General features: G+C 38.6%; 2 protein-coding genes across 3 annotated transcripts; one reads left to right on the top strand and one right to left on the bottom strand.

Moving 5' to 3' along the window:
• Positions 1 to 4639: 4639 nt before the first annotated feature.
• LOC110625512 lies at positions 4640 to 7728 on the top strand. 2 transcript variants are annotated; one of them, XM_021771132.2, is made up of 5 exons: positions 4640 to 5175; positions 5363 to 5563; positions 6054 to 6182; positions 7075 to 7206; positions 7369 to 7728. In XM_021771132.2, exons 1-5 carry the CDS (start codon positions 5125 to 5127, stop codon positions 7480 to 7482), a joined length of 627 nt encoding a protein of 208 aa, XP_021626824.1. In that variant the 5' UTR covers positions 4640 to 5124; the 3' UTR covers positions 7483 to 7728. The 2 variants fall into 2 exon arrangements, with proteins under 2 accessions (XP_021626824.1, XP_021626823.1); XM_021771131.2 differs by having other exon boundaries at positions 4642 to 5175; positions 5346 to 5563.
• A 1217-nt stretch (positions 7729 to 8945) lies between these two features.
• Positions 8946 to 22748, bottom strand: LOC110626664 (nudix hydrolase 3). Its single transcript, XM_021772702.2, has 14 exons — positions 22604 to 22748; positions 22291 to 22462; positions 21878 to 22128; positions 21703 to 21784; positions 13161 to 13226; positions 12276 to 12353; positions 12039 to 12134; positions 11706 to 11812; positions 11416 to 11584; positions 10989 to 11072; positions 10390 to 10484; positions 10220 to 10310; positions 9992 to 10138; positions 8946 to 9480 (listed from the first exon to the last, which is right to left on the bottom strand). Exons 1-14 carry the CDS (start codon positions 22630 to 22632, stop codon positions 9427 to 9429), a joined length of 1521 nt encoding a protein of 506 aa, XP_021628394.2. The 5' UTR covers positions 22633 to 22748; the 3' UTR covers positions 8946 to 9426.
• Positions 22749 to 26215: the final 3467 nt, after the last annotated feature.

Genomic DNA, 26215 nt, shown 5'->3' with positions numbered 1-26215 from the left:
AGGGGGTTTTTGGGGAGTATTTTAGAGTCATGTTTATGGATGTTAGGTCCCTCATTTGAGTCCACCTGTGTAGGTTCGGACCCGAGGAACCGAGGACCCCAGCAGTGAGTTAGCTGCTTTCGAGTCTTGTCAGAGCTAGCCAGAGGTGAGTGGAACTAAACTTAATGTTTTAAATTGAGAAATTAAATGAAAGTTTTAGTATGATTCACGCATCATGAATGCCATGAGATATATTAGGGTGTTTGCATTAGAATTCACGAATATGTTGCATTGCATAATATGTTGTTGATGTGGATGAATATTGAATGATCCATTAGCCCTCATATGTTATGACATGATGATATGATATGGAAGTCCAGGTGTGGCCTGCACTACGCCCCTGGCACTATGTACGAGAAAGACCGGGTGTGGCCTGCACTACGCCCCCGGCACAATTGGTTATGTATGATATGCTATGTATAAGAGAAAGACTAGGTGTGGCCTGCACTACGCCCTTGGCATGATTGGAATATGTAGAGGGCTAAGTGGTGACAAGTTCATCCTTGATATGATTAGTTGTGATGTGATGCATTCCATGAAAGCATGAACTTGTAATATAAATGTTTTATTATTCTGCTCGTTGGGCTCTAGTAGCTCACCCCACTCCCTTAACCCCAGGTTTACAGGTACGGGATAGACCAGGATGTCAAGAAGAGTAAAGTCATGGTCATGTAATAGTTAGATGTGGACATGAATATGATGTAATGATGCTTATTAAAGTTTAGAGTTGTACTTGACCATAGTATTGTGTTAATCCCTTCCTAGTACATGATTTTAATGTTTAAAGATGATTGTTGTAAACCAAACTTAATTTATGTTATGTCACCCCATTGGAGCATTGATGAGGACTCCAAGGTGGGGTTAATGTTTATGATTGTATAGTGCATGCACAGGTTGAGTTTGGTGAATGAATGGAAAGAAAAGTTCAAAAATTTTTATGTATGTTGTTGATCATGTATGGGATTAAACAGGTTCACAGGATGAATGTTTGGCTTGCTATGGGTTCCGGCGGCCTTAAGCCGATCTGGATCCTAGCGCCGGTAGCGGTTCGATTTTTGGGTCGTTACAGTCCAGGAGGGAGAAAAGAAGCCGATCCTCGGAAAGAGAAGACCCCCCCTTTTTACCAGCCCCCGTTCCTGCTATTATGCTACCTGTCTATGTCACTCAGGCTCGTACGTACGGACGTGTCAGACCCTCCTCTCCACGCCAAGCGGCTATTTAATTCTCTCTAGTGAGCATGCGGGTAGGGCTGCAAGGTGTTTGGGCCTACTATTCTCTCCCGCTTCACTTCACTGGGTTGGACTTCTTCTTATTGGATCCGGGCTCATGGTGGATCTGGCCTACCCCGCGTGTCCGGGTCGAGACTTGAAACGTTGGGTTGATCTTGCTTAAGGAGGACTTGATAGGCTTTGGGCCATTGTTCTCCTCTTAGGCCCGGCCTCGCTTAGGGCAAAGGAAGCCCGGCAGTCATCAATAATAAATATATTATTTAATTTAAAATAACAGTAATGGTCTATTATAAAATTTTTATAGTTATTATTATAAAATAAAATTTATGTGTGAATTATATATTTAATAATTAAATTATTATTTTTAGTTAATTATAATTAAATATGAATTAATATTATTTTTATATATAAAATTAATTTATATTTAAAAATAATAAATATTATATATAATATGCATTTGAATTTTCTTTTTTTTTGAAAAAATAGATTAAAATTAGACGCAAATACAAAAACCAAAGAAGCACGTTAATATTTCAGTTTAATTCTAGAGCTATGTGTAACACCTCCCTAATTTTCTCTCTAAAATCTAAAATTTTCTTTGCAAGAGATAGGCACCTTCCATGTGGGATGATTAGGGGAACATGTTAATTTTTGGGCGATTCAGGATTGACGGACCTGATTGGCGTGTGGACAGGCTGGTCGCACCACAATGGCAAGCCTACAGAGGAGAACTGGGGTAGCGCAATCTAGGCGCTAGCAGGAAGCTGGCAGGCTTACGAAAGAGAATTGGGGGTGACGCACCATAGTTTGGGCGCCAGCAGGAAGTTGGCTGGCCAACGGAGGAAAGTTGGGGTGCTGGAGCCATAAGAACTGGGCGCAGGAGCTACTGGCGAGAACAGTGGCAAGCAAGGATTGCATGGGCCGATCCGTAGGCCAATTGGGAGAGCACTAGACCGAGAATGCACCAGGCAGATTGGGGCACGCGGTAAGCCTATTGGGCCAAAGCAGACTGCATAGAATTGGGCCAATTCAGGCAGAAATAGGCTAGGGCGATGGGCTCCGTCTGGTAGCCCATTTGAGCAAATTTGGGCCAATTTCCAGCCAATGATGCCAGGATCAGTAAACTAGAAAGTCTCTAGAATACTCTGCACATGGGCAAAAGAGCAACTTGCTGGAAAAGCCAAGACAGCAGCCTGCTGGAAAAGCCAAGACAACAGCTTGCTGAGGCAGCTAAAACAGCAACTTGCTAGGGAAGATAAGACAGCAGCCTGCCAGGGAAGACAAGATAGCAGCCTGCTGGAGAAGTCAAGACAGCAACTTGCTAGGGCAGCCAAAACAACAACTTGCTAGGGCAGCCAAAACAGCAACTTGCTAGGGCAGCCAAAACAGTAACTTGCTAGGGATGACAAGACAGCAGCTTGCTGAGGGAGCTTCACCAGGCCATTTGACAGATTCAATGAATCTGTCAGCTTGTGAATAAATTAATGAGAGCTTCTCTTGGAAGCTTTATTCTCAGCCGCACATTAGGGAGGTGCAACAACTATAAATAGGGGTCCCTTTGAACATATTAGGGGCATCAAGAGAGAACTTTGTAAAGAGAGAGTGAGCTACTAAAATCACACTTGTAAAGCTTCTTTTACTTAGTGAAATTCTGCCCATTTGCTCATTTGTCTTCCCAATTGTTTTCCTTTCATTGGCTACTATTTTCCACTTTTTCTATTCAAGTGCCATTATTTTTGACACCTGCTGGTGTGGGGGGCTGATTTAGTTCATTTAAGGAGCTAAGGCAGCATAGAATTGAGAATAAGCTGCAAGTTCCGTAACATATGGCAGTTGAGTAGATATTTTTAAGTTTCATATCGAACCATAGCTAACCATTGGAGGCCAAAACGACACCAGATTCAGTTACAAAACTGATCTAAGAATAAGAAACAAAAGCCCCAATACGCACGAGAACGCGACCACCTCTAGAGTTTTGGTTAGAGGTGAGTATTTGATCAGTTCGATTTAAAATCGAATCGAATTAAATAAATCAAAAATCAAAATTTTAGTATTTATAAAAATCGAATTGAATCGATTTTAGTCAGAAACTAGATCAAACTGAACCGGTCTGATTCGATTCGATTTGATCAGTTTAAATTTTTAATAAATCTTTTATTTTTTATACTTTATTTTTAGTATTTTAAAATTTAATTAGAATATTTTAATATTAATGTGATTTAATTTTTTTATATTATTAAAAATAATATATTATTATCAATTCAATTCATTTTTTTATTTTTTTCAAATTAAAATTGAATCGAATCAAAATAATTAAAATTTTTAAAATTAAAAATTAAATAAAACTGAAATAAATAAAAATTTAAATTAAAATTTTAAATTAATTTAATTTAATTAATTTTTTTTTAATTTAAACCGAGAATCGATCTCAATTTCCGGCTAAAATGATTCTGGATAAAAGAAAAAGCAGCCTGCATAGCTTATTGGGACCAACAATCTCTTTTTAACACTTAGACTCTCAAAAATGCTTTTTCAAAACTTCTCACAACACACGTAAAAGTTTAGCCAATAATGTTTGACATCGCATTTTGGTTCGATTCTAAAATTAAAGTTTTATGAAATTTAATTAAATTTTAAATATAATTTATTAAAGAGAAACTAATGATTTTGTATGTAATTTTTGACCTTAGATTATATATAAATGAGAAGATAATTATTATTTTTAACACGATAAATTAATTTTTATCTATTTTAAAAATATAAATAAAACCATTGTTTTATGTTCAATAATGTTATAATTTTAGCAATAATTTTTCATGAAATTATAATTAAATAGTTCATTTATCCTAGATTCAATATAATTTAATGAAAGCTGATTAGACTAAGTTGCATTTTAATTTTTTACTTTTTTATTAAAGAAATTAATTTTTGTGATTTAATTTTATTAATAAAATAATTATTCTGTTAAAGATTTATTATTAAATAATAATAATTTAATCATTCAATTTTTTTTAAGTAGTGTAACAATTCACTCTCTCACATTTGAGTTATTTCTAATATTTTAAAGGTGAAAAAAATAAAATAAAAAATATTGTTTCCTTTTTAACCTAATTAAATGAAAAAAAGTAAATCATTGAGAAGGGGAAAATTTTAGAAGTGAAAAAATAAAGTTCTTTTGGATTTGAATTTAGATAGATATAATGTAAAAAATTATTTATTTAATTTTTATTTTATTAATTTATTATTAAATATAAAATATTAAATTTAATTAATATGCGAAGTTAATTTATAAAAAAAGTATTTATTTATAAATAATTATAATATTGAAAGATATGAGAATATATATGAATGAATGTCTACGCATTTGCAATTGCACATATTCGGGTAAAGTCTTGTTTGGATAAACAGCTAAAAATTGAGTGGCCTTCCCCTTCTCGTTCATACCCAGACTCTCGAAGCTCCCCTTGTATTTTACCAAGACGCATCGCTACCACACTTCCATCATGCCCCTGATACCATCACCATCTCTCTCCAGTCGTCGTCCCACCATTGCCTCCGTTGCCGATGGCCACTTCCACCCTTACTCTCTCTAGCTCTTCTCTCATTAAACCCACTTCAAAATTCATTTTCTTTCGCACCAAATTTGTTATTAGAACTCAGAAGACTTCAATTTTCGCTATGGCTGCAGCCCCCGGTTCGACAGCCACTGCTGCTAAGGTGGCCCCAGCCGTTATAGTCGGCGGTGGACGGGTAGGAAGGGCCTTGCAAGAAATGGGTAATGGTCAGGATTTGCTGGTGAAGAGAGGAGAGTCTGTTCCTCTTGATTTTGAAGGCCCCATTCTGGTCTGTACCAGGAATGATGATCTTGAGGCTGTTCTTGAAGCTACTCCCAAGTCCAGATGGAACGGTATAACCACCTGATTATTCTTCCAACTATATTCATTAATGTTTGTCGAATTGCCTTGTTTGTGGATTTTTGTGATCTGAAAAGTGTGGATTCCTTTGTCTTCGAATTTGTTCTGGGGTTCTGGTTAGTGGTTTATGTGCTAGCTTGAGTGGGTCTTGACAATCTAGCAGATTTGGTCTTTTTCCAGAATGGAATGCTGGAGCCATGGCTTGAAAGTAAAGGGCTGGGAGATGCAGACCAAGTGCTGGCATATTTTGCTGTTTCGAAGCTTGGAGAACCTCCTATTGATGGGAAAACTGATACCAATCCTGAAGGATTGACTGCGGCATATGGAAAATGGGCATCTGCTATAGCTGCAAGATTATATTGGGGAGGCCTTTCTTGCAAGGTAAAGAAGGATTTTTTTTTCTTTATTGTTTAATTGGCATGTGTTGTTCTGTAATTTTATTTTCTAATTGAGGTTTGTGAGGATTGTTGTGGGAATTGGACGTTGATATAAATAAGATCATATCTTCAAGTTTGGGCTGAACTTTAGCCTGTTTTAATGGGGTGTAGGAAGGTTTTCCTAAGTAAAGTAAGGTAAGTTGAGAAGTTAAGGCATCAAAGCTTTGCCAACCCATCAATTTGCAAGTTTCATTCGAAGCCTTTTTCTCAAACAAATTTAAAAAACTCATACCTTAAACAACTTTCACCCAAATATAGGTTGTGGTCTTGGACTTAGGTTTGGTAACTTTTGGATCATTAAGAGCTTTAGTTTTGAATTAACCCTGTGATTGATTCTGCATTGTCTATCAAACTCTTACATTTAAGTCCGTAATATTCATCTAATTGTGTTTATATTTCTTGTCTATGTTTATATTTCTTGTCTATGTAATCAGGTCCTTGATAAGGAAGCTTTTCAGAAGCAAATGTTAGAGAAGCTGATATGGATTGCAGCATTCATGCTTGTTGGAGCTCGTCATCCAGGGGCAACGGTTGGTGTTGTGGAGAAAGAATACCGCTCAGAGGTAATGCTGTCTTCCATCACATTTTGTTTACTATATGACTTTTGTACTGCTATGCTAAATACAAATATATAATTATATGTTTCAAGTGTCTTCATATGGTTGTAGTAAATCTGATGACTACCTGATGTAGTCCTCCATCATACATTTTTTTCTTATACGTATTTGATTTTGCATGAGTAGGTAAATGATGATCTGGCACTTCAAGGATAGTGATTTAGTGTGAAGATCTATAATGGTTAATATGAGATGGTACTAGCACAATTAGTGATAACAGCCTGTTTATGTACTGTTTTGAAGTGTCAAATCAATTGGATCTTAGATAGTACTAGGCCCAGCTACGGTCCGGTTTCAGAAGGCATTTTGGTTTCAGAACAGTTCCGGTTTGAACCGAGCTAGCTTATATCCTGATCACATGCATAAAATATGGAGCGTGTCCTTGTTTGAAAACCCCGGGTCTTATTTTTGGTGATTGATTTGCTCTCATAATTATTAACTACTGGAAGGTGGCTTTCTTTTTGCGGTGAGTGCTTTCTACTAGCACATGTCAGCTATTTTTCCAGTGGATAGATTCCTGATTACCCTGAGCAATGAATCTTACAAATGTTGAGTATGGCTTCATGCCAGTATTTTGAGGTTCATTTATTGATGGGCATGGCTTCCCAGTTCATTAAACTATTAACAGGCTGAGTAAGGGTTAAGTTGGTATGTTCATAATCTAATTTAATTCAATCACTGATTAGGTTGGTCGGTTAAGCCAAGGTAACATTTTGATATAAATTTTCCTAGTTCAGTATCACGTGCGAAATTCTTTTAGTCTTTATAATATCACCAATGTCAATTGTGAAGCAACAGTAACTAGGAAACTGATTGTTTCCGAGATTTTTGCTTTCAGGTTTCTAGCCTTATTGCAGAACTTGCAGCTGCTGCAGCTGCAGAAAAAGGAATAGCATTTGACGAAGGTATTGAGGACAGATTATGTGCTTACTCAAGGGCTGTTGCCCACTTCCCAACAGCTGTTAAAGAGGTAAAAAATCTTCACATCACAGCTAAGGTTTCTGAGCATACACAGATTAATGTGGCTCTAGTTCCCCTGTGGTGCCTGTCAAATAATCTAACCAAAATAATAGTTGAAACCATTGGAATTGCAGAAGAAAAAGAATCTGATTTGGAAATTTGATTATTGCAGTTCAAGTGGAGGAATGGGTGGTTCTATTCTCTATCTCAGAAGGCAATTGCTCAAGGGAAACCTGATCCTTGTCCACTGCACACAGCCTGGCTTAAGGAGTTAAAAGTTGTCTAGGTTTTCTACATTCCATTTTATTCATGAACTGGAGTTGCAAGCTTTTAGGAGTACCTGTGAAAATACTGAAGTTCATGTATATTTGTTCGTCAGATTCTGTTTTGTCCTTGACATGCAATTTGGTTGTAATGCATTAGCCAAATTTACCTAGTGAAATTTTGCGACTTTTCCTCCTCTCAGTTGAGTCTGACGAGGAATAAAGACATCGGGGCATCGCATCTATTCAAATATAACCCTGTTAAATTCCCTATGTAATGCATCTAGTCAAATACAACACATGATAATGGAATTTCGTGTTTGAAAATTTAATCCAATCGTTTAAATTTTAAAATAATTTTGACTTTTTAAAATTTTATTTAAATTTTATGTAAATTTCACTAATTAAATTTGAAATTTATTTTTATTTGTTTATAATTATTATTAAAAATTTAGTTGTAGTAATTGATATGATTCATGTCTCGTCAATTGAGAGAAAACTGAAGTCTCATTTGATTCACAATTGATGACTTGACTATAACTTATAATCCTTGTAGAGAACATTATTATCCACAACCTGAACATATGAAGACTACAAGGCCGACCAAGACTATTACTTAGTCGTTGTCAATGGAATCCACTCTACTGGCCAATAGCCTAGATTCAATGAATTATGAACCCCTAATTTTATCTTCTCGCATTATAAAAATAACTAACCTTAGTCGTTACTAGCCAACAGCAATTGCCAAGTTATGCAATTTTTAAAACTCAAAGCATTCACTACTTTGACACCAACAACTCATCTTTGCTTTGTTTTACAGATAAACAATCAAAGAAGTTCATACATCATTTGGTTTCACTGTTGAAATTTAAACCCGTATCGCGTGGGTGGATGCCAGATATACTAAGCTGGACCAGACGACAGTGGATATCAAAGCAATGATAAGCTTCAGAGCGAGTAATTATGATATTAAAACTATCCAATTTTAACTAAACGGTTAAAGAATTTGTATACCATGAAAAAGTTAGAAAATGGTAATGATAAAATTGAATCAATTAAAAAATAAAATGAAAAAAATATATGTTAAAAATAAATAAAATTACAATTATATATTTCGCAATTTTAAAAAATTTAGATACACGATGTTACAAAAAAATTTTGAAAAATTTACAAAATATGCCAAAAGATTGACAAAAACCGAAAAGATTTTGCTTTTATTTATAATTCTGACCCAATAAAAATTAGTAACGCGGTGTTTAATTCAAGTAGAAAATTTACTAAGTATTAATTTTTATGCCTAATCTTCAACCCACACGAATATATTTCTACCTGCCACTAGTTGAGTTGATCAATAGCGTTCGAGAATCACCCAAAATACTGGGTTCTACTCCCCTACCCGGGAATGTGTACTTCGTTGCCCTTGATGAACATGTAAAAGCAGTAATGTTGGCATGGTAAATAAATAAATAAATTTCTAGCTCAGCCATGGACCCGAAATTATCAGACTATTTCCTCATTAAAAGTTGCAGGTAAAGCTCATGTTTGACTCAAGTCACGTATCTCTCTTGTACGCACGCCAAGAACCCGTGTGGCTTCACAGATGTGCTCTGTGCAAAGGCTAAAACATTCCTGCAAGGCGAAGCGAGAGGAGAGCGGCTTGCCTTTGCACTTTGAAGTGTGTTTTTTTTCCTCTGTGGTTTGCGCACAAAGACACGAGTCCATCCGATAATTTTTACAAGCTTAATCCACGAAAGAAATGAAATTACTCAGCTTTAGGCGATGATAGAAACAAACCCTGCTCGGTAGAAGCATTGAAGATGTTGCTGCTATATAGCATCATCACATTACCGACATTTAAATCTTTTTTTTTTTTTAAAAGAAATGGATGAAATTCCAAAACCCTCGTTTGTTTGATATGAATTTGCAAGACAAGCGTCGGGTGTGAGTCTGATACCCACATATTGCCTTTACCCCAAAGTTTCATCGGCAAAGGTAAATGTGGGAGCAATATCTACAGGCACCTGAAAACCAGAGTTATAGATAAAGCAATGAGGAAACGTCAAGCATAAACAAGAAGTAATAGCAAGTTATAATCTAACAATCTAACACTACAAACAAGAATCCTGAAATGTGCCACCATGTAATTACAATTGTTGCTATAATCATTTTTTGTAAATTATTCTTAAGGTACAAAATATGCTGGACTTCAAACTTTTCAACTAATGCAATATATCATATATTTGTCAAATTGTCAGATGAGATCATTCATTTCTCATGCACAACTTTTTACAAATAAAACTAATAATATGATTGATATTCTAAAAACACGTCAAGTGCCTGATCTGCCTTCTCTTAAGAGATTACAGTTCCATTCACCAAGGGGATGCAGTTAATCAGGCAGAAGATACAACAATCAAATAAATTCCCATTTCTATACAAATATGCTAATAAATGGCATTATTTATTGGCAAACTAGTTCTCACTAGACGCACACACATGCACAGGCAAGTAACGGAACTTCGCAGCTCATACCTGAATGCTCTCTAATTTGAGCAGTGCAAGTTTTAATGGCTGTGTCATTTTACAGTATTTCTGGAGTAACAAACTTGCAGCTCCTTTGTCACCTTTTGCCTGTATGGTTAGAATCTCTCTACTAAGGCTTTCAACTGCTCCTTCAACCTATCAAATGAACCAAAGTTATGGCCTTGATGTTTCAGTAAGAGTAATTCAGTAACAAGGGAAGTTGGAGGGACTGTATACCTTGGCAAAATCAACAGAGAATGTCTCATCAGGATGCAAAACAAAGGCTTCTTTCTCAAATAACCAATTGAACTGCACTGCTTGTCCTTTTCTGACAATATTTAGTAGATGTAGAATGATCAGCACAATTTACACCAGTGGATTAAAGAAAGGATGAATGATTAGCTTACCCATGAGCTTCCTCTAAACCAAATCGAACAGATCGAAAACATCCCGTAAGAAAAGAAACATACATAGACTTTTCCAAACTCTTTGGAAGCAAATCCTGCAATCCTTAAACACATGTATGAATAGATGAATAGATAGCAAATCCAGCAACCTTAGGCACATGTATGAATAGATAGATTGAGGGGGAGAGAGTCCTAAATAACCAAGTAAAGCCTCCTAGACTAAAAGGACAAGCATAAAATCTATGATGATTAGACAATGGAAAACCATTCTGAAGTCATCCTAGTGAATTGCGTTTCAATTGGAGGATGAATTTCCTGGGTTCATAAAATAATAAAGATGTCACCTTTTTCCAGACTACTGGAGAAAAGGTTAAAGAGAATTCACCTAAACTCAAGTTAGAATTAGGTAATGTTTTGATCAAAATTGTATGGCCACTCGACACAACAGCCTACTTAATTCACCTTCTCAAATGTATTGCCAGATGACTGCAAGTTCAGTATCAATGAAGTTGGATTGTAAATTGATAGTTTTGCTTTTCTTGAAACTACATTGTTAGATATGTTGTTGGCCCATATATGCTGCAATTTTCATGACTGACCTGGTTAATTAAAAAATTGAGCGCCCAAAGGCCAACTATATCAGCTTTTGCTTCTTCCAAAGCCGAGTGGAGTTCTTGCAACTCCTGTATCAAATCATAGAAAGGAAAAACACAGAAAATTTGAGATCATGTCGGTTTCTGAATGAAATAACGATTGAAGACAAAGTAATATCCATCTCAAGATGGAAATATTATTCTGTTGCCTTTTTATACAGTAGCCCTGGAAAATGATTAATTTTTCATCTACGTTCACTCAGCAGAAATGTGCCTGATTGTATTTATGCTGACAACACATGTTGAATGAAAATAAGTTTTTGTATGGAATTTAGTAATATGACTGAAAGGTGAGAAATGTTATGCATATGTACCATCTAAAAGCCTATAAAATCCAAAATCTATAGAGGCAATATGAAGTTAAGAAACTAACCTCTCTCACTGTAGACTTTTGACCATTTGGAAGTGTTATAGTATGAGGACCGATACCATGGCAGCATTCATGGCAGATGGTGTGTGTAAAGAAAGATTCAAAATCTACAAGTTCCTTTTGTTCCTTAGCGATACACACATCAGCAATAGGTTGAAGGATATGCTTGAACCTGGTTAGGATAGGACAATCATTGACTGTCATTTGAAAAAATTTCATCCAGTAATGATAAAAAATTCTGAAAAGCAACAGAATGAAAAAGCTGCAAGAATAATAGTGAAAAAACTTTATACTTGGCCTCTGAAACATTCTTAAGCATGACCATTGAAGTTCCCCGTTCTTTTACTATACGCTCATCATTGGGTAAATTGAAAGCAATGGTCTGAGGACCCTTCACATCCTGATGTAAATGTAAACCTATTAGCCTCAATTTCTTACACAGATGAGGGATTATATACAACAGAATAGTAGGGATGAAGCATCAACTGCAAGCACTTTATCAGTGGATGATTGGAAACACTGGTATAAAACTTTGAAGTATCTGAAGAAGAGGCTAAAGAGTATACTTCCCAAAAATAACCTGTCAAAGTAGATTTAAGTTCTAACGAATGATTCCTTCAACTCACCCCCGCATTATAGATCAGTTTAATGACCCGAATAGGAGCAGAATTAACATTTGTTGATTTGTAAATGTCATCCATTGGAAGATGTTGTTCCAAAACCTGAACAAACGATCTTTTTCATCAGAAAGGGGGACACAATATTTTGTCAGAAAGGAGGAATTCAAAAATTCCTATAGAAAGAAAAAAATAGGAAGTAGAAGATGTGCTACAACTTTGGATGTAGATAACTCCACCAAGTACCTGCAAATTATTGCCAAAGAGTTTAAGTTGAGCAGTTGCTTCATCATCCCGGACTCCAATGAAAGCTTCAAATGTAGCCTAAGATAAAGGTAATGCAACTCATGAGCAATAGATAAAGGTAATGCAACTCATGAGCAATAGCAGTTAGCTAAGAATAGGAATCCACTAAAAAATTTATTTCTAATGAAAATAATATGCATTTGGACATTCGCACACCATCATAGAAATACAAGGGGCATCCATTTGTATACATACAGACATGCACATATGGGAATGCATGTGTTCTACTATGTAACTAAACAAGCATCTGCGTGCAAGAAAGAAAGGGTGGGAGGGATAATTTTGTTAAAAATGACAATGGAAACCTTGGTTTTTGTGAAGCTACAGCCTAACTTTGGCCCATCTCCTTCAGATTCAGTTATTTGAGATTAATTAAAATTTAAAATAGAGATAAAGCTTGCATTATCTGTATGTTAATATTTTGACTATCTCAATATAAACACATATAAGTCCCCTTCGCATGGATTGCATCACAGGATGGCGGTCAATGAAGGGGGACTCAGATTTAATTCCTAAACAGCAGTAATTCTACCTAATTCCACCAAAAATTATTTTCTGATCCAAATTTGAAATCCTATGCAATAATGTGTTTATTCTCAATATTTATTATTGTACCAAGAGTTTGTCACTAGAGACTCGAAATAGCAATAAGCAAAATAAGCAAGTCATAAATATCCCAAACTAGAAGCAATTGACGATCAAAATTATAATGGATGCTGTGCAACATCAGCAATTTCATTATTGTCCTCAATTTACGTTGTACATTAATTCAGTAAAGCAGAATGAAAATAACTATATGGTAATATACCATTTGCAAATTTTTACCTTGTATCCAAAAAGTGCATCTTCATATGTCTCATATGGTCCTATAGTCACATCCAGCTTAGAGTCCTAGACAATAGAAAAAAGATAAAACAAATGCACATCAGACTTTGATGGGAATGCTAAAAGCTTAACCACCTGATGGGGTAACATAAAAAGGTAACCAAAAGGTTTAAAATGAAGAAAAAAATTCTTCGTGAACCTAATTACTCATTGAAAAATTTTCTTGCAAGTTAATTATTCCTTTACTCCATTAAAGGTTAAACAAATCAAATATAACAATAGTCCAAAAGGTGCAACCCTAGTATAATACAAAGTAGTGGAGCCTTGGAGGACTATAATGCTCCTTTTTTTTATTTGATAAACAAATGCTATTAAAGAATTAAAAGAAAAAAAAGGAAACCTTAAGAAATATAACAAAATTCAAGTAAGCTGCATGAAGCATTAATCCCAAACTTATTGGAGTTGGCTACTATGTTGAAGCCTTGAAGGTTCCATCCCTCTGTTTAGTTTTATTTAGGACTCAAAGTTATATTATCTGTTGATATTAATTCCTACTACATCACTTCAGTCCACATCATTTTGGCATCAAATAAATATAAGAACAAATAAAAACTGAAAAAATGAGAAGGGAACCACTCACTGCAGCCTTAACCAACAGTAACAAAAGCACGCTGATTAACAAGATTTGTCTATCAGATTGTAAAGTTGAGAGACTTTTTGGCAACAAAATGAAGTTGTGGGACAAATATGCAATTACCCTTAAAGTTAAGAGATTGATGATATAATTTACCCTTTCTTACTATGTTTTAAGCATCAACAATAATTACTCAAAGAGTGAGAGAAATAGATAAAGTAATAGTAACAATTACAGTACTTTAGCATAACTTAATCTTCTGAAAATTTTTTTAAAAAAATAAGAGAGATAAATAAATAATACAAATATATATAAAAAAATTGAGAGAGTATTTATTATCCAATAATCATGGTTGAGAAAGTATTTATAGCGTTACTTAATATTTATTATCTATAATTTATTTCTTCATATTAAGAAGATATTTGTATCTAATATACTAAATTTATTTCTCATATAGTAATAGTATTGACTTGATTTTTTGGTTACAAAGTTAAATTTAAATTATAACTAATTATATTTATAAAAATATTCCTTAATTTAAATAGTATATTATATTTATACAAATTAATATTAAAAAAAATATATAAGTACATATTTATAAAATACAAAACTAATATAAATATTTGGACGAATCACAAATAATCTAAATCAAGCCCATTTATTATATAATATTACTTATATCATTATTGAGGAACTATTTATGACATTTTTTTATCAAAGGGTATTTATAACATTATTTAATATTTATTATCTAGTATTTATTATTTTATATTAAGAACTTTTTATTATCTAATATACTAATTTTACTCCTTGTATAGTCGTAGCATTAACTTGATTTTTATTACAAATTTAAAACTAAATGATAAATAATTACATTTTATACATATATACTTTTATAATGATTATACTATAATTTTAAATATTATATTATTGTTAGAAAAATTAATATTAAAATAAATATAATAATAAATTTATAAAATACAAAACTAATATAAATGCTTGTGTGAATCATAAATTATAAAGAGTTTATAAAAAAACCTATTTACGAGCCCACAAACGAGCTTGTTCATAAGTATGCTCTTAAACTTAGAAACGAGTCAAACTCACGAGTATTCATGAGCCGAATACTGCCAATATTTAACTCGGATTGTTTAGTTAATGAGCCTAAAAATTGAACTCTAAACAAGTCAAGTTTTTATTGAGTCGAGCCTCAAATAGCTCACAAATAGCTTGGTTCATTGATCCTGATGTTCTGAGATCCAGAGAATAGGATTTTTTCAGTGTGTGTGTAAGCTTGTCCCTGGAGGAAGGCATGCCTCCTTTATGCCCTTTCCCTCTTGTCCGCTAGTGACCTGTAACGGCCTCTCTGCTACAGGGCCATCTTTCCTGTCGCACTGGTCCGTACGTACGGATACCACAGAGACCCTCTCCATGTGGCGGCCATTTAATTCCCCTCGGTGTGTAAGTGGGCAGGGCTGCGAAGTGACTAGGCCTGCTGTCTTTCCTCTTGTCAGATCACATAGCCGAATTTCAGCTTTCCGGGCTTGGGCTTTTTGGCGACCCGGCCTATTGCTTGTACTGGAATCTGAGCGGAAGCAGTTAGACAGGCCTGCCGAGGGGTGCTCCGGGCTGGAGGCCTGTTTCGAGGCCTGTTCTGTCCCTTTGGGCCTCGACCCGGCCCAGAAGGGGTGCGAAGCCTGACGGTTATCAATTGCCCCTTTATCTCCTCAGCAGTTATTTCATGAGTGATGAGGGAGTAAATATCTAGAACCCATTATGACCACACGGCTCGAGGACGGTTCCCATCAAAACGTCTCCTCTTCACTTTACTGTTTCAGAATTCAAATTCTCTCAATCTTCACATAACCCTCACTCTCCTTCTGCCTTCTGCACGCTTTGTCCGTCCTGTCTTTCTGCCCCAGTCGTCTTTAAGGTATGCTTCTCATACTGCTATGGATAGCTCGAAGCTCCCTGATGTTATTTGTTAAATTTGGGCCAGGCCTAACTCACCCCAAAAGCTAGCTCAAGGGGGAGGAGTGCCTACATTACGGTATTTGTTTTGTTAAAAGCAGGTATGCTAATGTGTTGTATGTATACCTTATCGGGGAGCTGTTCCAGCTCTTCTTCAGATAATCGGCTGAGCAGATCTGCTTCCTCGTTTTCCTCCCGAGGTATTCTCTAGTACCGAACTATAACTCCCTGTTCGCCGAGCTCTGTCTCCACCGCTTTTACTTTCGCTAAGTACTTTTGCATGACAGGGTCCCTTGTCTGATATGCCCCTATTATTTGGTTGACCACCAATTGGGAGTCACTATTTACTTCGAGGTCGGTTGCTCCCACTTCCATTGCTATCAACATCCCGTTTATCAAAGCTTCATACTCTGCCACATTGTTGGTAGCCTTGAACTCCAACCGCAGGGCATAACAAACTTTGAACCCTCCTGGTCCTTTCAGCATTACTCCAACACCATTGCCTTCCACGCTGGATGCCCCATCTACGAACAAACTCCAGCTGAATTTTTGCAGGGGTTGTTGGTCGTGCCCTCGCTCCGTGGCCTCTGTTGGTTTTTTTCTGGATTCCATTTGTTCTTCATTGAAGGAGCACTCCGCGATAAACTCGGCCAAGGCTTGGGATTTGATGGCAGTCCAAGGTCGGTACTCTAGGCAGTACGGGCTGATCTCAATGGACCAAGCAAGCATCCGTCCTGAAGTTTCTGGTCTGTGGAGGATTTTCTTCAAAGGCCGGTCCGTCATCACTACTCCTTGATGGCTCTCTAGGTATATCCTGAATTTTCTAACTACCAATAGCAGAGCATATGCTACTTTTTCAATGTTCAGATATCTTACCTCAGCGTCTTTGAGTACTTTGTGGACATAAAATACTGGCTTCTGCTCTCCTCCTTCCACTCTCACCAGCACAGCACTGACGGCTTGTTCCGAGGCTGATAAGTAGATCAAGAGCTCTTCCCCCTCTAGTGGGCTACTGAGTACCTGTGGCGAACTAAGGTAGCACTTGAGCTCTTTGAAAGCTTCTTGGCAATCCTCAGTCCATTCAAAATTTGGAACTTTTCTCAACTTCTTGAAGAATGGTAGGCACCTTTCTACCGACCTTAACATGAAACGATTAAGTGCTACTACCCTTCCAGTGAGTCTTTGGACATCCCTCACACAGGTCGGTTCAGGCATTGTCAATATGGCTTCCACTTTCTCACTAACCATGTAACCTAGGAATTTTCCGCCCCTGATGAAAAAAGCGCATTTTGCTGGGTTCAACCTTGTTAAATTTGGACCAGGCCTAACTCACCCCAAAAGCTAGCTCAAGGGGGAGGAGTGCCTATGGCCCATATAAGGGGCACATTACCCCTTTCCATAGCCGATGTGGGATTCAACACACCCCCTCACGCCCAGAATTTTTACTGGTGCGTGGCACATTTATGGGGCGCCCAACATCGGATGGGGAGGCTCTGATACCATGTTAAATTTGGGTCAGGCCTAACTCACCCTAAAAGCTAGCTCAAGGGGGAGGAGTGCCTATGGCCCATATAAGGGGCACATTACCCCTTTCTATAACCGATGTGGGATTCAACAAGCCTCATTCTGTACTGCTCCAGTACCCCAAATACTTCCTTCAGGTCTATCAAGTGTTGTTGAAAGGTCGGACTCTTCACCACCATATCATCCACATATACTTCGACATTCCTACCAATCTGGTCTTTGAAAATTTTATTCATCAGTCTCTGGTATGTCGCCCCAGCATTCTTCAGCCCAAAAGGCATGGCCTTGTAACAGTAAGTCCCGTCTTCTATTATGAACGAGGTCTTCTCCTCGTCTGACCTGTCCATTGGAATTTGGTGGTAATCAGACATTGCATCCAGAGACGACATGTAATCAAAACCGGCCGTAGAGTCGACCATTTTATTAATATCAGAAAGGGGGTAACAATCTTTGGGCATGCCTGGTTCAGGTCAGTAAAATCTATACATATCCTATACTTGCCATTGGCTTTTTTCACTAGTACAGGATTTGCTAGCCATTGTAGATACATTACTTCCCTAATGAACCCTGCTTCCTCCAGCTTCCGTACCTCCTCCCTGGTGGCTTGTTGCTTCTCTCTTCCCACTACTCTCTTCTTCTGCTTTATCGGCTTAGCTTCGGGAAGGACGTTCAGTTTGTGAGTCATCACCTCAGGGTCTACCCCAGGCATGTCAGATGGCTTCCAAGCGAAGCTTGAGGCGTGACCTCGGATCAGGGCCATCACTTCAGTTTTTTGCTCTTCAGTCAGGCCAGCATTGAGACTGAAAACCTTGTCTGTTTCTATTTCTGATAAGGGGAAGGTTTCCAGTTCTCCGACTGGTTCCGTTCTGCCTTCTTTCTTCTCATCTCAGACTTCCAGGACTTCTGAATCAAATTTTTCTTCTGCCGAGCTCAGTTCTGACACTGTGGCCAGGTATACTGCTCTTGCTTCTTCTTGACACCCCCGGACTACTCCCACTCCTGCCTCAGTTGGAAACTTCATAGTCAAGTATCTTATGCTGGTTACTGCTTCAAAGTCGTACAGCATGGGCATTCCCAGTATTGCATTATAGTTCAAAGGGAGCTTTACTACTAGGAACACCGCGTAGTGAGTTCGAGACAGGGGTGGCTCACCTAAAGTCAAGGCCATTTTTATCTTTCCTTCCACTGCTACTGCTACTGGAGTTCCGCCTATTCCTTTCACTGGAGCTTGATCCCTCACTAGCTGTTCTTCCGGTATTCCCATCTGCTGGAAGACCCTGTACGGCAGTAAATTCACCTTGGTTCCATCGTCAACCAGGATCTTCCGAACTCGAAAGTTGTGGATGATAGCTTCAATAACCAAGGCGTCGTCATGAGGCATCTGGATGCCATGGGCGTCCTTTGGAGAGAAGGAGATGATGGTTGAGGAGTGTTCTATCACCTGCAAAACTTCGCTGCTGCTTTCCTCTCCTCCTCGGCTTCTTTTCTTTCCTCTTCTGCTCATTCGGCCTCCAGTCCCACCGACAATCATATTGATGGTTCCACTGGAACCATCATTCACCGGTCCTGCTCCCGACCTCCGAGGTCTTTCTGTTGTAGAATTTTGCTGGGTCTTTCTCCTTCTGGTTTTTTCACAAAGTTTCGAAGGTGCCCCTTTTAATCAGCCTTTCAATCTCACTGATCAGCTGGTAGCAATTATTGGTGTCATGGCCATGTATGCGGTGGTATTGACAGTATTTGTCAGGATCTCTCTGACTTGCTTCGGTTCTCATGGGTTTGGGCCATTGGAGAAACTCCTTGTCCTGGACTGCCATGGCACTTCGGCTCGAGAGGCGTTGAGAGGGGTCAGAGTTTCAGGGACCCATGGTGGAAATGGTCTTTGCTCCCCCCGATCCTAGGGCTGCCTGTACGTCTCGAGTTTTTTATTCTGCCTTCTTTCATGCCTTTCCGACCTCCTTTCCTCTAGGGCCTTTCCTCTATCTGCTGTCTCCTTAGCAAATCTGCTTGTCGTCAAGGCGTCATCTTGTCTTATGTATTTCTCGGCCCTCTTCATCAGCTCTGCCAGCGAGGAGGGGGGCTTTCTACACAACGAGCCGAAGAACTCGGGGGAGGTAGTTCCTTTCTGCATGGCTTCCACCGCCCTGCTTTCATCCAATTCGGGGATCTGTAGGGCCTCCGTGTTGAAACGGGCCACGTACTCTCTTAAGGACTCGTTCCTTCTCTGTCTCACTGTTTCCAGGTAACTGGTTTTTCTGTCAGCCGGTACCCCTGCTATAAACCGACTGATGAAAACATTGGCGAGGTCGCCAAAACTCCTGATACTCCCGGTGTCCAGACTATTAAACCAGGCTCTTGCTGGTCCCGTAAGTGTAGTGGGGAATACCTTGCACATTAAGGCATCCGATAAGGTTTGCAGCTCCATAAATGTCTTGTAGTTGAGGACATGTTCCCTTGGGTTCCCTGTCCCGTCATAGCAGGCATCATGAACTTTTTGGGAATGGTTTTTTTTTTGTTGGATCCATCCCGAAAAGGGTGAGGAAGTGGGCAAAAGCGTTTGGTTTTGGTCCTTTGTTCCCAGCTCGGCCAGAAGTTGTTTTCTCATCTCCTGCAGCTTTCTGTCTACATCTTTCTCTTCTTGCCTTGGTCTCTTCTCCAAGCGATACCCCTCTCTCTCTTCTCTACTTTCCGTCTTTCTGTCTGTTCCCACAGAGTAACTCTCTGCTTCATCATTTTCTATTAGCTCCCTTACTCTTCTTCCATGGGCTCTGACCGCCGGCTCTTCTTCTTCACCGGTCCTTCTGCCTCCTTCTCCAGTTTCTCTACTGCTCTGCAGTGGGACCAGGTGGTTGAATGTAGGCTGGGGTTCATTGATTTGGATTCTATCTGCTACAGTTGACGCATTCAATGGGGTGCTGAGGCCTCTCTGCTGCATTATTTGCCCCAACCAGTGAGCAGTATTTTGCAACTGGAGGGCCATGCAATGGAGGTCTTGGTTAGACAGGGTGGCTGTGGGTACGTTCCCTGCCGAGCTCGGCGAAGGGTTAAAGAGCGTTGGTGGTCGATTACTGGGAGTTGTGGGACTGGAAAAAGAGAACTGCTGGCCTTCCTGGGCGGAACTCAGGTCGTTGAAGGTGTTAGTAGTGTGGTTTTCATTGGGGTTTGCCATTGTGGATCTCAGTGGGTGTAATGAGAGTGGAACTCCGGCGATGAAAAGATCTCCTTCATTCCCACAAACGGCGCCAATTGATGTTTAGAGATCCAGAAAATAGGATTTTTTCAGTGTGTGTGTAAGCTTGTCCCTGGAGGAAGGCGTGCCTCCTCCTTTATGCCCTTTCCCTCTTGTCCGCTAGTGACGTGTAACGGCCTCTCTGCTACAGGGCTATCTTTCCTGTCACACTAGTCCATACGTACGGATACCACAGAGACCCTCTCCATGTTAGGTGGCCATTTAATTTCCCTCGGCGAGTAAGTGGGCAGGGCTGCGAAGTGACTGGGCCTGCTATCTTTCCTCTTGTCAGATCACAGCCGAATTTCAGCTTTCCGGGCTTGGGCTTTTTGGCGACCCGGCCTGTTGCTTGTACTGGAATCTGAGCGGAAGCAGTTAGACAAGCCTACCGAGGGGTGCTCCGGGCTTGAGGCCTGTTGCGAGGCCTGTTTCGAGGCCTGTTTTGTCCCTTTGGGCCTCGACCCGGCCCAGAAGGGGTGTGGAGCCTGACGGTTATCAGATCCTATAAACATATAATTGACTGCATATAGATACCAAAACTATAAACATATAAGCCGGAATTTTGAAGTTTAAACATAAATATCAAAGATACTGAAAAACAACAACAACACTGCTGCCTTCTTCAGACCTGCAGTGTTGCTGGCTGCCATGTTGGCAAAGGGAAGAAAGAATATTCAAGCTGAGAGGAGAAAAGAAGTGAAAAGGGGAAAAAAAGAGAAGAGAGAGAGAGAGAGAGAGACTGCTGGACATGCAGGATGGCTGCAGAGAAGGAGAGAAGAAAAGGAGGAGAGGAGAGAGATAAGGGACATGCCTGTTATGAGAGCAACAGAGTTGAATTCTTGAAGAGGAGAGGGAGAGGCTGCTGGAAGTCTTATAAGAGCAAAAGACTAGGGTTTTATGTTCAAAAAATCTTTTAAAACTGTTAAAAAAAAAAGGAGCAGAACATTATTTCAAAGAAGTGCCCAAGTGAAGGGGGTCTCGCCTGGCGCCTTTTTCAGCGCCTTAACAACATTGTTCTCCAACTAAACAGGAAAATATAAAATCACCCTAAATAAGAATATATAAAATACACGTACTTCCTACAACACTCCCTCTTTATTGAAGTATGGAATTTCATAACTTCCAACATGAACCAACTATTGCTCAAAACTACATACATTTTCAGTAATGCAAGTAGGGGGACTCACCAATTCCATCCAAGCTATATCTGAGTCATAATAGTCATTCGAAAGGAATGCAGCAGCTTTGCCATGTAGTAACCTCTTTAAGCTACTCAGCAAAAGAAGATTGAAGTGAAACAAAATTCAGCACAATTTGTAACAAATAAGCTGTCAAAAACAAAAGTTTAGCAAACATTAATACCTGGGTGAGCCAGCCAAGTCACCCGCTTTTTGCAATAGATTGGCAGCTCTTGTGATCAGAGAATTATACTCTTTACAGTAGGGAATGCTAAAAAGATCATGAACACCAGTCGAGTAATCTCTGCCATCAACTGTATGATTTGGCAGAGAAGAATCAAAATCAAATTCACTCTGCCTTTTGATAACAGTAAAAAAACTTGTTGCATCATGTTTTTTACTCTCTGTCAGTGAGCCCTTCCACAATTCAAATTCCTACAACAAAAATGAAACTTAATGCCTCAATGTTGGGTGTGAAAAGAAGATACTATAAATAGTGACAGCCAAATATAGCCAAATGGCATGGTCCCTCATACATTACATGGATCTCATTTAACAGATTATTCTTTAAAGTTCATGATGAAATCCTTCACTAACCATTTTATCCATGTCTGGAGGATAAAAATTTGCACCAGGTGGTTTTAGCATTGGAAATGCTGCTTTATATTCCAGACCGTTCCATCCAGTAACGGGTTTTGTGGCTTCAGGGAGCAACTTTATGGCTGAATCTGCTGTCGTCAAAAACGGCTTATTTTCATCAAGGGATGACCTGTTAATAGAGTGAATTATAATTGAGTGATAATTCTTTTAAAATTTATACCGGCTGTAAGAAATTTTACATGAGGCGTGAGATCTGTACCACCACAACAGAGCTAAAAATAAAAGAAAACAAGTATCCAAGGAGACTTACCATGGGCTCTTATTAATCAAATAATACATCCATTTGAGGTTATCCAATTCTGATGCATCAGCATGCTCTTTCAACCAATCCCTTAGAGCTGGATTGCTGTACCAAACCTGATTAAGGGAAGAAAATGGACAAATGCACCATTAGCAATAAGCAAAATTGTCAACCATAGATCCATAGCATTATAAAATAGGATCATTGTGCTTATTACTTTTTTGCAATAAACTAATTGGCCAAAATTCGTAGATAGGAGGGTGTTATAGGTTATAGGAAGTAAATATATTAATATAGGAAGTAAATATTGATAGATGGGTTAGTTACTTAATCTTAGGGATTGTATAATCACAAGCTTGATTTTCCTTCCTGTTTAGATACTGTCTCTCATATATAAATAGATTGTAATTTTTATTGTGATACAACAACAAATATTATCCTCCTACATGGTATCAAAGCCTTTCTCGTAGAGATTTAATTTTTTTTTTCTCTCTCGTCAAGTTTTAAATTTTTTTTTTGAGACTCACGACTCTGTTCATTTGGGTTACCCATAAAGGGTAACATTTGGATCTCACCGTCGCTGGAGTTGCCACACCGTCCCCTTGTTAGATCTGAGATTTGTTTGCCGTTTGGGTGTTGGGTGGAGGTGTTTTTTTTTTTTTCCGGTACTGTTCATTGGCACTGTTTACGGGTACTGTTCACGGGCACTGTTCATCGGTACTGTTCACGGGTACTGTTCTACAGAATAAGAATTAGCGCACACAAATGGCACATATGGCAGTTGAGGCCCCCTCAGATCAAGGAATTTTAATATCTGCAGATGAGTATGCACAATTCATCCAATACCACGCATCTCTGAAATCCTCTAATTCCTCCTCTATCACTGCAATTGTCGAGTCAGGTAACTCTACTGCATGTCTTGTATCTTCATCCTCCAAATGGGTTATTGATTCTGGTGCTACCGATCATATGTCAGGTAATTCTACCCTTTTGTCCAATCTCGAGTCTCATGCATCGCCTTCTTACGTTACTCTTGCTGATGGTACTAAATCTTTTGTCATGAGTTCTGGTCATGTCAACTTAACCCCTTCTCTTTCTGTATCCTCTGTGTTATGTCTCCCTAAGTTCGTATTTAATTTGCTTTCTGTTAGTAAACTCACTCGTGTATTGAATTGTTGTGTCTCGTTCTTTCCTTATCACTGTATTTTTCAGAATCTTTCGACGAAGCATATTATTGGTAGAGGGCATGAGTCAGAGGGTCTCTACGTCTTGGATCAGCAACTACCTAGATCTCTTGCATGTTCCACGCGTTTAACACCTTTTGATGTTCATTGTCGTTTGGAGCATCCTTCTCTCTCGGCTTTGAAAAGGTTATATCCACAGTTTCATTCTTTGTCTGTTTTAGATTGTGAGTCTTGTCAATTTGCCAAACATCATCGTTTACCTTCAGTGTCTCAAGTCAATAAACGGGCTTCGTCCCCCTTTGAGTTAGCACATTCAGATGTAGGGATGAGCAGTATTCGGTTCAAACCGAAAAAACAGACCGAACCGAATTAATTTCAAAATTCGGTTTGGTTTTTTATTCAATTCGGTTCGGTTTTTAATTTTAAAAATTTCGGTTATTTTGGTTCGATTCGGTTTTGATCAGAAAAAAATCAAAAAAACCGAACCGAACCGATTAGTGATAATAATATGTTATTTTCAATAATATAGAGAAATTAAATTATATTAAGATTAAAATATTTTAATTAAATTTTAAAATATTAAAAATAAAGTGTAAAAAATAAAAAATTAATTAAAAATCGAAATCGATCAAACCGAACTGAATCGAACCGAATCAGACCAGTTCGGTTTGATTCAGTTTCTGACCAAAATCGATTCGGAACCGAACCGACCGAATGCTCACCCCTATTCAGATGTTTGGAGTCCTTGTCCTACTGTGTCTAAATCTGGCTTTAAGTACTTTGTTACTTTTGTTGATGACTTCTCTCGTACTACTTGGTTATTTTTAATGAAGAGTTGTTCAGAATTATTTCCTATCTTTTGTGCGTTTCATGCTGAAATCCAAACCCAATTTAATATTCCCATTCGTATATTGCAAAATGATAATGCTAAAGTGTATCTCTCTGGGGAATTTCAATCCTATTTGTTACAAAAAGGGATTCTTCATCGGTCCTCTTGTGTTGATACTCCTTCACAAAATGGAGTTGCTGAAAGAAAAAATCGACATCTTCTTGAAGTAGCCAAAGCCCTCTTATTCCAAATGAAAGTACCTAAATGTTTTTGGGCTGATGCTGTATCCACGGCTTGTTTTTTTATCAATCGCATGCCTTCCTCCATCCTTCATAGTGATATTCCTTATTGTTAAATTTGGGCCAAGCCTAACTCACCCCAAAAGCTAGCTCAAGGGGGAGAAGTGCCTATGGCCCATATAAGGGGCACATTACCCCTTTCCACAACCGATGTGGGATTCAACACACCCCTCACGCCCAGAATTTTTACTGATGCGTAGCACATTTATAGGGCGCCCAACATCGGATGGGGAGGCTCTGATACCATATTAAATTTGGGCCAGGCCTAACTCACCCCAAAAGCTAGCTCAAGGAGGAGGATTGCCTATGGCCCATATAAGGGGCACATTACCCCTTTCCACAACCGATGTGGGATTCAACACTTATAATATTTTGTTTCCCACTAAATCTTTGTTCCTACTGAGCCACGTATCTTTGGGTGTACTTGTTTTGTTCGTGATGTTCGTCCACAGGTTACTAAATTGGATCCCAAATCACTCAAATGTGTCTTCCCTTGACTACTCTCGACGTCAGAAAGGGTATCGTTATTTTTCTCCTGATCTGAATCGGTATCTTGCGTCTGCGGATATAACATTCTTTGAGTCCACTCCGTTTTTTCTGCCATCATCTGTTTATAACACTCAAGGGGAGGAAAATGACCTCTTGTTATACATTGTTCGCTCTCTGTCTCCTCAGACTATTCCTACACCTTTCGCTCATATGCCAGGTCGCCCTCCCATCTTTCATGTGTATTCCAGACACTTAGAGGACTCTGACTCCGCTCCACTACCCGCTTCTTTGTTGACAGATCTTGCTCCCACTGATCCTTCACTGTCTGATTTGGATTTGCCCATTGCTCTTCATAAAGGTAAACGTACTTGCACTTATCCTATTTCAGCTTATGTCTCTTATGATCAATTATCCTCTTCTTCTCGTTGTTTTGCCACTGCTTTAGATTCTATTTCAGTTCCCAAAACTGTTATTGAGGCTTTATCCCATCCTGGTTGGCGTGCTGCAATGGAAGAGGAAATGATGGCCCTTGACACTAATGGTATTTGGGAGTTGATGTCCTTGCCCCCAGGAAAGCGGACTATTGGGTGCAAATGGGTGTTTGCCGCGAAAGTAAATCCTAATGGATCTGTTGCTCGCCTCAAGGCCCGTTTAGTGGCCAAAGATTATGCACAAACTTATGGAGTTGACTATTCTGATACATTTTCCCCAGTTGCCAAGCTCGCATCTGTTCGATTGTTTATTTTCTTGGCAGCTACACATGATTGGCCTTTGCATCAACTGGATATTAAAAATGTTTTTCTTCATGGTGATCTTCAGG

The sequence above is a fragment of the Manihot esculenta genome, chromosome 11 (assembly GCF_001659605.2).
Source record: "Manihot esculenta cultivar AM560-2 chromosome 11, M.esculenta_v8, whole genome shotgun sequence".
In the NCBI taxonomy this organism is placed as follows: domain Eukaryota; kingdom Viridiplantae; phylum Streptophyta; class Magnoliopsida; order Malpighiales; family Euphorbiaceae; genus Manihot; species Manihot esculenta.
The sequence above is the reverse complement of the archived record's forward strand: the minus strand, read 5'-3'. Positions and strand labels throughout refer to the sequence as shown.